The following is a 12810-nucleotide window of genomic DNA, read 5'->3' as shown; positions in this document are numbered from 1 at the left end:
GCCAGCGTAGGAGATGCCTTCTGACTTCAGTGGGATTTTGAAACCAAGCAGAAGAAATTAGGATTATATTGCTGGCATTCAGCAACACAATATCATGGCATTTAAAGTAGCCCAGCTGCCTTCAACACCACGCCTTGTAATTGGAAACACTCCGTGCTTTATAAGCCTAATAAAGGCCTTGTTCCCAAGACTCATATTGATTATTTGGTCATTCCTCTGGTGACTGTCAGAACTAGCGAAGTTAGACGAAGGGAACAGGGGAAAAAGCAAGTTTAACATTGTGAGACCCTTGGACACACTGAAACTATCACAGATAGCCTCAGTGCTCCCAGCCCTGCTGTAATTGAGGCACTCAACATTTTGTACTGTAGCTACAATTAAAGTAACTTATGAGAACACAAAGAAACCACAGCTTGTGTAAACAAGGTGATAACCTCAATCCATTATAGCGAGCAAGCTTTTAAGTGTTCCCAGTAGGAAAAAAAAGAACTTCCCCTGAGTAAGCTGAGTCCAATGTAGACATTCAAAAGGTGAATTCATACATTTTTTTCCCCCACTTGCTTCTCCTTTGATTAACTAATTGTTCCTAGTTGGTCTAACTGCTATTCCTTAAGAAAGAGCTAACCATTTCACCCTCTATCCTAAAAGACCCCAGTCTGTCTATGATGACCAGCAAGGCACTCAGAGCAGCACGTTAAAATGAGTGACTAGCTGAAATGGTGCTGGGCACTGCAGTACGGATCATCAAAGCAGCAAATCTTCCATGGGCAAAGGGGAAATGCTTGTCATTCCCCATTAGTCCCTCAGAGTGCATGTTGGCAAAGCACACTGTATTGTTCCACTGCCTAACTGGCAAAATAAATAGGCTGGTACAGTTTGCCATGTTTAGAAGCCAACTCTGGGTATAACTTGGAAAAATACAGTCATTAGATTAAAATGATAATCACGTTCGTAGATCAGTTTACTAACATCAATGAACAAAATCCACTCAAAAATATTTAAACCTTACATTTTATACTGGAAAGCAGCAAACACAGACACTTCCTTCTGCATGGACACAAATGTTCTCATTACAAAACTGCTCCAGTCAGCACATCTGTGTTACCAGGATACAGCAAAGCCAGGACAGGACATCCACCACCAACAAATTCAGGATGGGTTGCTGAAGCTTCCTTTGCTCCAAAGAAAGTACCTGGCTTTAATAAATGTAAGGCACTTTCAAAAGCCATAAACAGAAGAATAATAAAAGGCATTTCTGAAGGAACAAACCAGGTAAGAACCAAAAAAGTGATTTCTAGTGGATTGCCCCATTCTAGTGATTTCACTGCCTTCAGCAGTCGCCACTTTCCTGACTTTTGAAACATAACTTACTAAATTTGACTACTTTTCTTGCTATCAACTTACCAGTGCTGATGGTTTTTGAGTAGAATCAAATCTCATCAGCTTATAGGGATGGCTGGGACCGCTAATCTCATATTTCATGTTTTGGGATCAGTACTGAAGTTTTCATTCTGCTAAAATAATCTTAAACACTTTAAGTATAAAACTTGACACTTGGTATTTTGATTAGAACTCCATAAAGATGTTTTGTCCTTTATCAACACTTCTTCCCTTCCCTCAATGTTTAGTCAGAGCCTTCAAGTTTTTTGAGCAGCCTCTTGTTCCTAATCAAACCCTGCTGTGACATCACTGACACATAGCTTGATAGGTCCCCATTGACATGAGGAGAATCCTACGATGTTTTGGAAAGGACCACTGCTCATTTCTCTGCAGAAGTAATCTGGGGGGGCATATCCCTGTAGCACTGAAAGGATCATTTTCCCTTCCACCACAGACCCTTCCTCCTTTTTGTACCACAAAAAAGTTAATTATACTACAAAGCTGGGAAAGGACCTGATTCACAGAAGCCCCAGAGGAGCTGAAGGGCAGATTTCCTTATTGAAGAAAATATCTAACTTAGGACAAAACAGTCAAACCTAACATACCACAGTACAAGTCTTCGTTTCAGAAAGTAGCTTTCCTGGAGGGCAGACAGACATCTCAATCCCCAGAAGTATTTCCTCTTAAATTATTGCACAGAGCAACACTTACAATAGCAGATGTCTGAAAGCTGATTCTGATGTAAGCCTTTTCATAAAGTGCTCCAATGACCTAAAATTACAAGCATAAGCTGCCACGTGGCAAATGTTTTAGAAAAATGTATTGATTAGAACATAAATAGAAACACGTGGCCAATGATTTCATTATCTTCTCAGAAAGACAACAATTTAAGACAAAATTTCAAGTAAATAGAAGTGAAATTTGTGCATGGTCAGAGTATAAACATTAAGACAGCCACCTGACTGACAAAGGCTCCATGCCGTCTTATAACGGTAAAGAGTCTACATTCAAATATAGTTTGATTTCACTGTAACACACAATGAATACGTGACCAATTTCCATCTAAGATTTTCTAATCCCCTGATGTCATTCTTAATTAGAGAATGATCTTGCTTATGTCAGAAGCATTGCAAGGGAATCCTGTCACTCACTGCTGAAATACACAACCTTTCTAGAGGAACTGCATGGCAGCACTGTTAATCAGTACATAGCTCAGCGCTTCAGAGTTAGCAGCATAACATCTAAGTGTAATGCCACAAGGAACGTAGGAAGACATAATGTAACTAATTGCCATAGTTTCTATAGCAGAATAAAAACTATTCAATACCAAGCCCCAAATACAAACACAAGGAAAGAAGAATCAGGGAATAATACAAGCTTTCTGGTTAGAAACACATATGTAGAATAAGTGTAATTATAAGAAAAATCTGAGATACATCTAGCAAGATGACACAGGTCTGCAAACGAGTGAGTCAGAAACTGGTATGAAATCACTGCCAGTATTCCCAGGGGACTCAGAAGCCAGGATTTTGTTGCTGCTTTTCTTCCAGTCCTTCATTTTCAGGCAGGCTTTCTTAATTGCAGTACTATTCTCACGAGACAGCTTGCACACAGTTCTCACACACTCAGCACCCAGTATACAAATCCATAATGCCACCACCAAACAGCCTAAGCACAGCAAAACCAAACTGGATAAACTGGACCTACTCAACTATCCTTGTGCAAGTTTTCATAATTCTAATCAAAAGTTTGTTACATATTTCATTCTCTAAAGGGTTCAAACATTTTTCTATCTTTCTCACTGTCCCAGTCAGACACACCCACTATTTATTTAAGGATATATTTTTCCCATGACCTTGCAGACTCACTCCTCTGACATGGGGAGCTTATAGAAGGAAGTTAGTTACAAGTTAAACATGAGGAAGTGCAATACAGCCCGTTTACCTTGTATGGGAAAAAAAACAAACAAAAAAAAGACCAAGACCAACAGCAGATGATTGCTAAACAGTAAAAATAAAAATGAAAACTACATAATTTGAGCTTTTGTGCTGTCTCATTAAAAACTCACAGCTTGCCTGTAACTGTACAGGCAGATGTCTTCTCTACTGTGCATTGTCTAACCAGAGCCCTTTTGAACTTAAGTGAAATAATAAGAGAAGCATACGCAGTGCAATTTCCATGGAAACTCAGACACAGACGTAACATTACTTGCCACAAGTCTTTTTACTGTGAGTGGAAAATTTTCTAGTTTGCACCATATTTAGCTATTATTATTTTTTTTTTTTTTACAGTATAAACCTGGTCCAAATATTTTTCTGTCATATAAAATACGCAATTAGTTAGTTCTACTTTCCCCCCAGCCCAATAATGAACAGAAGACTGAGAAGCTGCAGTAAAATGTCTGATACTTATCTTTCCCTTAACCCAAAACAGGCATTAGAAAAAAAACAATTCGGGCTTATTTTTTGCTTGTTCTTCTCAGAAAGTAAAAAAAGACATCTCCTGCTTAAATGCTACATTACAGACTGGAAGAGCATTGGCAGATGTGGCCAGTGTTGACAGGAGCTTAACTAACTCCTATTAGATCAATTAGATGCTAACATTTTCCATAAACCAGGAGGGAGAGCTCGATAACTCGGGAGCATCTATTCACAGATTAATTACCTACAGATATGTATCAAAATCATTGTATTTCATGAACTTCAACTGATTTGTGGGGGGCATCCAATCTCTATAGCTGAAATATGGGTATAGGTTGGGACTGTATTTATGCAGGAGAAACAATGCAAAACAGCTGTTTCATAGAGACTGAACTAGTCCTGCCCTATCAGTCCTGGCTATACTTGAGAGAGTCATTGTCTAAGGTAAGGGACTGCTTAATAAGGGCTCGGTCTTTAACATAGATTTCATCATGGACTGACTGAAGGTTTCTCTTTACAAGTTCACATGCAACTCAAATGTCATGTTGATTTTATACCTGCCTGATCAAATGAGATTACAGAGCACATCAATCGCCTTGTCTTTCAGATACCTTCCTTTTTTACATCTTGAAACTTCTACTCACTCACTTGCAGATTATGCAAAGAGAAGAGGAAGCAGCATGACTCAGCTCTGCACTACAATGGCTGGAGCAGATCCAGAGCCAGCAATCCTTCAGGCTTTCTTTTCCAAAATACAAGTCTGCAACTAGGATAATGTAAAGCATCCAGTGTTTGCATAAGCAGTGTTAGCTGGTAGCATGCCAACTACAGTCCTTAAGCATTATACTAGTTCTTTAGACAAATGCAAAATAATCTTCTGAAGAGTTAGGAAGACAAAGAAAATAAAAAAGTCAAAGGGTCCTGACCTTAAAGGGTGCATATGGATGGCAGAACACTGATGAGAACAGCCTTACAAACTGTATTCCCTAGACATTAATTTCCGTTGAAACTTAGCATGCTTCACATCATACCATGGTGGCAAATATTTCTGTATTATGTGTAAATTAGAGAAGGGGGAGCAGAAGCATAGGAAAGCTACTGACCTTAAGCAACCTGGGAACTTTAAGTAAGTTTAAAGAACTTTGAGTCCCACTGCATTACCTAAACCACCAAAAATACAGTTACTTCAACAATTCAGTGTTATCTGAAAATTATTCCTCATCTGCCACCATTTTGCAAACACCTGATCCACAGATGTTTTTCATACAGTATTTCCACATGACTGCTTACCACTGAGTGAATAATGTGCTGTAAATACACTTAACTTCTCTAGGTAAACAAGATCTGAGCTAAATTCAGCAAGAATTTCTCTTCAGATTGGCTCCCTAAATGCACAACAAAATTAGATGATTTGGTGGTTATCTCACTGCAACCTAACTTCTGAGATAAAGGCCTCATACCTAAATTTGTTTCTCAGAACAACATCATACATATATAACAATATAACACGATAGCACAGCAATGACAATTGGGTAGCAAATCCCCAGGCTACAATAAGCAAAGATAAGCTGAAATACAGGAGCTGTAGACACAGAAACTGAGGAAAAAAAAAAAATCTCCTTACCCTTAGAAGGCCTCAGGTATGCAAGGGTCTCCACTAAGACACCCTTACCTCCACTGCTGACCCTTAAGTGAGGTCTGGAAAGGGTGGATCTTGTCTCCACCCCTTCCAGTCACTCAGGTGCATTGCATGCACCTGAGCTCCTTTGGGTCGGCCCTGCCTTCTCACCTGGTGCTCAATTACCATTTCAATCTGTGACTTAGCATTTCTGCTACAACATCCTAGGCCTGTGCCCCAGAACTCTGGGCAATGGCATGGATCTGTCTTTTCAAGGAGTGCATCCATTAGGAGAAATTACACATCACTCACCACTTTCATAAAGGCGTGTAATGCTAACAATGAAACTACTTAGGAAAAATGATCAAAGTTATTTATCTGAAATCACCCTCACCTTTTTACTGAGCAAACCAAAGCTCTACTTGCAGAAAGCAGCCCTCTGGACTGCTTACACTGGGAGACGATTGCAGTATCAGGAAACTTGCACCACAGAGTAACCAACCTCACACTGCTTTAGATGATGAAACACCACTGGGCTTCTGGGCTCAGTGTAAATTTCAAAAGAAAGTTTGTTTAGCAAACTTAAGCTTTGCAAAGCTTAGCAGCTTTCTTTCCTTATTCCTCCAGAAAAGTTCTGGGCATTATCATACTACAAAACATGAAGCTACACAAAGTCAGTTCCATGAGAAGAGAACGGAAACGTCTCTTTTCATTCCAAAGGAAAAACAACTCCTGTGCTGTTTTCCTAACTGAGCTGAAAACTTGGAGAGAAACCTAAAGCTAAAAAAAGAAAAGAACTCAAGAGGATTTATATTCTGGACTGTGGTTTCTGTTTGCCTTAGCTCAAGGGAAAATATGTTCATGGGAAAAGGGCCTGCCTGGAGCCAGGTTTTTTTTCAGTGCTAACTTTTCTAGTTGGTGTGGCTTTAAATCTGTCTGTTTCTATTCAAGATTCTTCTTCGTAAACAAAAATAATCTTTATGAATTTCATGATAGCTGTTTACAATTGAAACAACTGTTTGTACTGTGTTTGCTAAAAATCATTCTTCATTTCAGTAAATATTAACCCCAGATGGGCAGAGATTGGGCAACTTTAGAGGCCTTGCAATGTTAGCTTCTGGATTTTACTGATTCCAAGTGTCATCACCTTCCCACAATGCAGTTTCCAAGTTAATTCTGAAACAAAAAGGGTCAGCTTTATCACCTGTCCCCATTTCTAGACACACCTAAAAAAACCAACATGTATTAAAAAAACAAACAAAAAAAACCCATATAGAAATCCTGCAGTTGAAAAAACCTAACTATCATGTTGTTATGGACAGCCCTTAACACCACAGTGCATTTTGTTTCTAGCCAAGACTAAACCAAATTATAAATATAATGGAATCTCAAACTAGCCTATGAGAAAGGTGATTACAGGCTTCTTGATTTAAAACATCTACATAGAATAAAATGTTATGTGAATCAAATTAGTGTTATGTTACATACTACAAAGGTCTTCTACTAATGGCTACACCTGATTCCAAACTATTCACATAATTTAATTTACAATTAATATTTACAGTACATTCTGGCAATTGAAGTCTTAGAAGCTAGAAGCAAGGGAAATACTACACAGTTTTGCTAGCAGCAGTCTCCTCTGCAAAGACTGAGAGGACTCAGTCTTAATTAATTCTTCTGAATTAATCAGATTTCCTTAGTTAATAGTTAACAGAAATATCTCATATGATCTTTCTTGACAGTCCTCAAAACAATATATATAGAAAGATACAGTAAGCTGTTACAGAACATTAAAGTGAACTTCACCTCTTGTTTAAAACCTGCATAGAAATAGCACCGTAATTAAAAACTAATTACCTGTGATCAACAACTGTTACACTGGACGCAGGGATGCCCAGCAGACAACAGCTTTGTTCCAGTTCTTTTTTACGAATCTCTCCTTGATTGTAATAGTTTCCTGCAAACAACAGACAGCAATAATGTTTAGTTTAGCTTAGATCAGCATGGAATTAACTTCTCTGTTTTTTTCTTAAAGCAGCAAGAATCACATCCTAAATAAAATGGCATCATTTGAGGAATAGGTACATTGCAGAGAAGACACTTCATAAACTTACCTAAGCAAATCTCAGCGCAACCAGCATAAAATGCTGATGCAAATTCCTGCCTACCTTTACTATGTGACCTTGTTTGGCAAAAGCATCAGAAACTGCTCTGTCTGATCAGACCAGTTGTCCAAGCAGCCTGTTACCCTCCTCCTAGTAGCAGCCAGAGTCAGGCTTCTGCTAAAGACATGGGACATCTTCCAAACAGCAGTTCTGGAATAATCAGCTTGGGCAACTGCTTCTAAATTTCTCTTTGATCAGAGAATGTCTTTTTTCTTCAATCACCAAAATTTTTAGCTCTTCCTCTTTTTTTGTTTGTTTGTTTGGGCTCTCTGTTTTATTTTGTTATAATCTTATTCTGAATGTTGTTAAAGTTTTAGCAAAATTTTATATCTTTTTGGGCATTCCACTCTGCTCCGTGGGAAAAAAAATGTTTTCTGACATGTGTACATTGTCTAACAGTTTAAAAGTTACCTGAACACAAGTCACCAATATACTACAAAACAATTGAGCAAGATCTTTTCATAAGCACAGAAGAAACAGCAGCCCTTCCAGTGAGATGACTGTTATTGCTGGCAAATTTCCAGGTTGTCTCTGAAAGAGGTTAGTGGGACCTTAGTCCACTTAAAAGAGAGGTATTGAAAACAAAACAGTAATAATTAACCTCCTCAGGAAGAGCCTAAGCTATTCCTCCTTCATTATTAGGCATGGTACCATGAACTCCCTCTTGTGCACAGGCCCACAGAGTCAGGCTGAACAACAAGGCCAGAGTCCTCGGAAAGAACTGCTTTCCAAGTGTTGTCCCAACTTATCCCAAAATGTATCCTTTAAGTAACTGAAGTTTATAGTATACCCTGGACCACTTTTATTAAACAGTAAATGACACATAACACTAAGACACTGCAATAGAACACAGCGATGAAATTAAGAGGATTTTGGGTAATGAAGAATTCCATCATAAAAATCTGGTTTTTGAGATGAAGATTTCTCAGAAGTCTGGATCCCTTATAGAGGAAGTTCCAGCAGAAGCTACAATTGCAAAGAACTTACAGAACCAAAAAAGGCAGGAAACCTACTTTAAAAGGTATTTTGGAAAAGTTAAAACTTGTTAGATATTCAGAGACCAACAGCTACTAGGGAAACAAAACACTGTCTCCTCCTCTGAATTCTCCTCCTCTAAATTCTTTTTTTCTCATCTTGTCCTCACATTACCTTCTTTGTTGTTTTTTTTTTTCTTGGAATCAGACATGCAGTGTCTTTGCCAGTACTGCAACGGTCCCTTTCAATATGCTACCCTGTGCAGGAAAATACTTGCAGCCCAATTTTAACTTTGAAGCAATAAAATGAAAAAAATAAAAATTAAAAAAAAGTTAATGTATGATTTGAGTCTGTAGTCAGCTGTCTTGAATTACATTAGAATTTTTTTTATTGTTTGGGGTGACTCATCTATATCTAGCACTTCTCTAAAGAAATGTTGCAATCTGAGCAGCTTTATATAATTTCCAAAGAGGTGAACAATAACCAGAAAAAAAATAACAACTCTTCTTGCAAACTAAGTGAATGATTTTACATAACCATGAAAATGATCACCTGTGGGTTTGCTGAGGAGCACATCAGCTTGGTAGTCTGCAGCATGGATCTTAAGTTACAGCTTCAGAAATCCAACTGTGTACCTTCCTCAGATGAATTACATGAGTACTTCATTTTAGATTGATTTCTTGCATTGAATTAATGATACTAGTGTTTTAGTGTAACATATGTAATACTGCAATATGGCGCAGTAACGGATTGCAGGTGATGTTTTATTCAAATGGTGCCATTATTCTCCAAATACCCAACTTCTACTGAACTCAAAGGAACAGATCCATTTTCTCCAGCTTGAGAAATGTGTCTGGACATTAGGAATAAATATATAAATGCTAACAACAACAGCAACAAAAAAATGGGCAGCTATTGAAAGCAAGAACAACTGAATAGCTAATGCTGCTGGAACTCATCCATTGAGCACTCACAAAAGAGTCTGCTACTACAGAGGATAAAATACATTTATACAGTTATTAATTCAAAGATTACTCAGTGTGGAGAAGGCTGCTTTTTTTTTTTCCCCCTCACAGTGTTCTAATTCTGATTCATTTCTATGGCACTTTGATTGATATGTAAGAACTGCAAATACAACAGTTCCTACGTAATTATTTTGTTTTAGTTGTACAATTTGCAGAGTCTTTGATCGACTCACTTGTCATCATCAATCATATAAACAATGAGAGGATAAACCATCTGAATCACCAAAAGGCCATTAAGAAGCAGAGAGAAAGCCATTAGCTCAGTGAATACATTTTCCTGTATGGGTTGCTAGTTCCATTATGAAGATGTGCAAGACATGCAATAGAAGACAGTCTCAAACACAATGTTTCACGTCACTGAAGCAGTACTTTAGAGACAATACAAAAGAGAATCTGAACGAAATAAAAAGAAACACAACTTCTTTGGAAAGTTCTTTACTGGCAGCAGTATATCAGTCCTGACAACTGAAATGGCAGAATTGCAAGTCAGTAATCTCGTCACAGCTGTGATAAAGCCAAATAGGATCCACAGACTTTTGTCCCTCAGCAAAAACAACTGAAAGCTCTGCACTAAATCTCTGATGAGGAGCATGTAGTGATCATTAAAATCAATGTACCATTAGACTTCAACAATAGCTTAATCCCTGTCTTCTCACCTAGATAGCCTGTTACGACAGAAAGGTGTGAGAACAAAACATAAAAGTTGGCAGTAAACAAGCAGGAGATTTCAAAATTACAGCAGTCCTTCTTCCCAAATACAAGCAGCTGTCAGTGTAAGAAGTAAATCTTTTTAGCCTGAAATAGTCCTCTGAACAAACATTAAAACATTTAGCTTTCACCACAGGCTCACAAATTCAGGTACAGCAGTGTAGTCTGATAAATCCGTTAACATGAGATTGCTTTCTACATCCAAAAGAACTGAACAAAGTAACAATAATGAAATGCAAAACTGTAGTGTTGCATCAAGCACAACAGTACAACCTTGAACTCAGCAGAAGAATAACTGATTGGGTATCAGTTGTGCATTAAAAGAATTATACCAAGGTTTAGTAGATAACAAGAGAAACACAAGATAGCAAACCTAGATCACTCCAGTGATTCAGGAAGAAGTGATGCGAAGAAAAGCTAATGCAGCACTGAAGCAGAATGCACAGACAGAGCAAACTACCTGGAGGACCTGAAGCACAAACTAGACATTTGTCTCTATCAAAGACACTGCTGACATTGCCTTTGAGCTGACTGATGGGCAGCACAGCCTCAGGTTATCTTCAGAGCTATTTTTCCATAAGACTGTTTTGCAACCAACATTTTTAAATGTGTTACTGTGAACATATTATGATCATCCAAAGCAAATTCTCTAAAAGACCACAGAACTACATAATGTAAAAACTTCAACAATGAGTGCTTTTATGCAACTTAATCACATTTCCATGCAGTTTCAGAGTATTTCAGCGCTGCAGCATTTGATCGTGAAACTGTGTGCATGGTTCAGACAGACTTATCTGCAGCTACCAAAACTGCTGAAAGCAGCATTTTGGCTGAAGAAGCAGTGAGGCCGCTCTCAGGGGTGCACAGGATGCCCCAGCCCAAAACGGTGCCCTCAAACCACAGATGTGCTGCAAAATCATGTCTCAGCAATGCTCGCTGTCATTTCAGCAGAAGCCCAGAGGGCTGTGAGATTCAGCGCAGCAGTGACATCACGCGTGGCATCACGGTGACATCACACAGTGTCACACCATGATGAGGCCACACCAACCACGCGCTGACACGTCACTACAGCCCTGCCTGCTCCGCCCACGGGGGCAGCCCAGCGCTGAAGTCATACACGAAAACATCCCAGCGGCCTCCGCGTGACGCCACGGGCGGCAGCACCTCAGCGGCCAGGTAGCCTCACCGCTCCCAGCCGCGTCCCCGCTCACCTGCGGAGCAGCACAGCACCGCGAGGCGGGCGCTGGCCCTGCCCAGGCCGAGCAGCGTGGGGGCGAAGAACATCACTTCGTCATCAGGGTGCGCCGTCACCAGCAGAGCGCTGACGTCATCAGCCCGCGACAGCCCCGCGCTCGCCGCGGCGGAGCGGCTCCGCAGGCGGCGCGCGGCCCCGAGCAGCAGCACCAACGGCAGCAGCAGTGCCAACAGCCCCCAGCCCCACGGCCCCGCTGCCATAGCGACCGCACCGCGCCACGCTCCGCCGGGAAACGGGGACGGGCGGAGCGAACGTTCCGCGCTACCAAAGGTTCCCCTCTTCCGCCCTTCCACTCCCCGCCTCAGGGCGGGGCTACTCGGCCGCGGAAACGTGTGCCGGGCTCTGCGCTTCGGGGCTGCTCCGCTGTATTCGGTAGGGGTCTGCCCCGGGAGTGCCCCGTTAGCGGGAGCAGAGCTCCTTTGGGATGTTAGTAAATAACAAAAGACAAAACCGAGCTCTGCGAGGCGTACCTCGGTGCGGCTGTGGGGCGCACGTGGGCGAAGTGAGACCTCGAGAGCATCTCCAGAGGCAGGCTGTGCGCTGTGCTCTGTGCTCTGTCCTGAGCGCGGCTACGGGAGAAAAAAAAAACACGTTTGGATGGGTCTCAGGGCTGAAGTCAGTCGCTGGAGACGTTACCAAGCAAAAGGTGACGGTATAAATAGGGAAAGGTAGTGAGATATAAAACAGCGGCTTGGAAGCTGTGCTGCTCGAGGCATGGAAGAGCAGCACGTTACCCCAACCTCAGCTTAAAGGGTAAAACTGGGAAAGCAACTCAGAGGAATTCAGCATCTAGAGGACAAACACCTCACAAAATACACCCGGGTCCTTCACGAGCTTTACTTGGATACCGTGCAGTGAGTTGTTAGAGGGGTTAAAGACAGGTTAAAGCCTGGAGATGTGTTGATGCAGTAATGAATGAAGTGGAGCTCAGCTGTGGTGCTCGCTACGTGTTGGTGCCAATAAAGCACGTGTTTAAATGGGGGAAAGTGTTTTAAATGAGGGAAAGTCGCCTCTTTGCCACGGGCTGAGCACCTGCGCTGTGACTCCGACTGCAAGCTGTGCAACACGACCGCGGTTCCTCAATGGGGAAGCTTAATCCTGGCTAACGGTACGTGCTCCCACTGCAAACCCGATAATAGAGCTCTATCTGTGATCTCAACACCTCCCGATTACACGCCTGCAGATAGAGCAGACGGAAGAGCACCAGCGAGCGTAACACGGCTCGAAAGGGGACAGCGCTCGTTTTCCTCATTCAGGAGGAGGG

At 41.0% G+C, this 12810-nt stretch overlaps 1 protein-coding gene across 1 annotated transcript in view; it reads right to left on the bottom strand.

The window, feature by feature from the left end:
• The window catches only part of PIGL (phosphatidylinositol glycan anchor biosynthesis class L), a 53842-nt gene extending 42017 nt beyond the window's left edge, over window positions 1-11825 (bottom strand). Inside the window, exons 1-2 of the mRNA XM_065732010.1 lie at window positions 11503-11825; window positions 7276-7375 (exon numbers count right to left, since the gene is read on the bottom strand). Of these exons, the coding sequence (XP_065588082.1) occupies window positions 7276-7375; window positions 11503-11746 (344 nt within the window). The 5' untranslated portion in view covers window positions 11747-11825. The remainder of the gene's footprint in view (window positions 1-7275; window positions 7376-11502) is intronic.
• Between the last annotated feature and the right edge of the window lie 985 nt (window positions 11826-12810).

Source organism: Cyrtonyx montezumae, unplaced genomic scaffold (assembly GCF_038088225.1).
Source record: "Cyrtonyx montezumae isolate F1298 unplaced genomic scaffold, pur_monq_1.0 scaffold_15, whole genome shotgun sequence".
In the NCBI taxonomy this organism is placed as follows: domain Eukaryota; kingdom Metazoa; phylum Chordata; class Aves; order Galliformes; family Odontophoridae; genus Cyrtonyx; species Cyrtonyx montezumae.
This window is presented reverse-complemented; position numbering and strand designations above follow the sequence as displayed.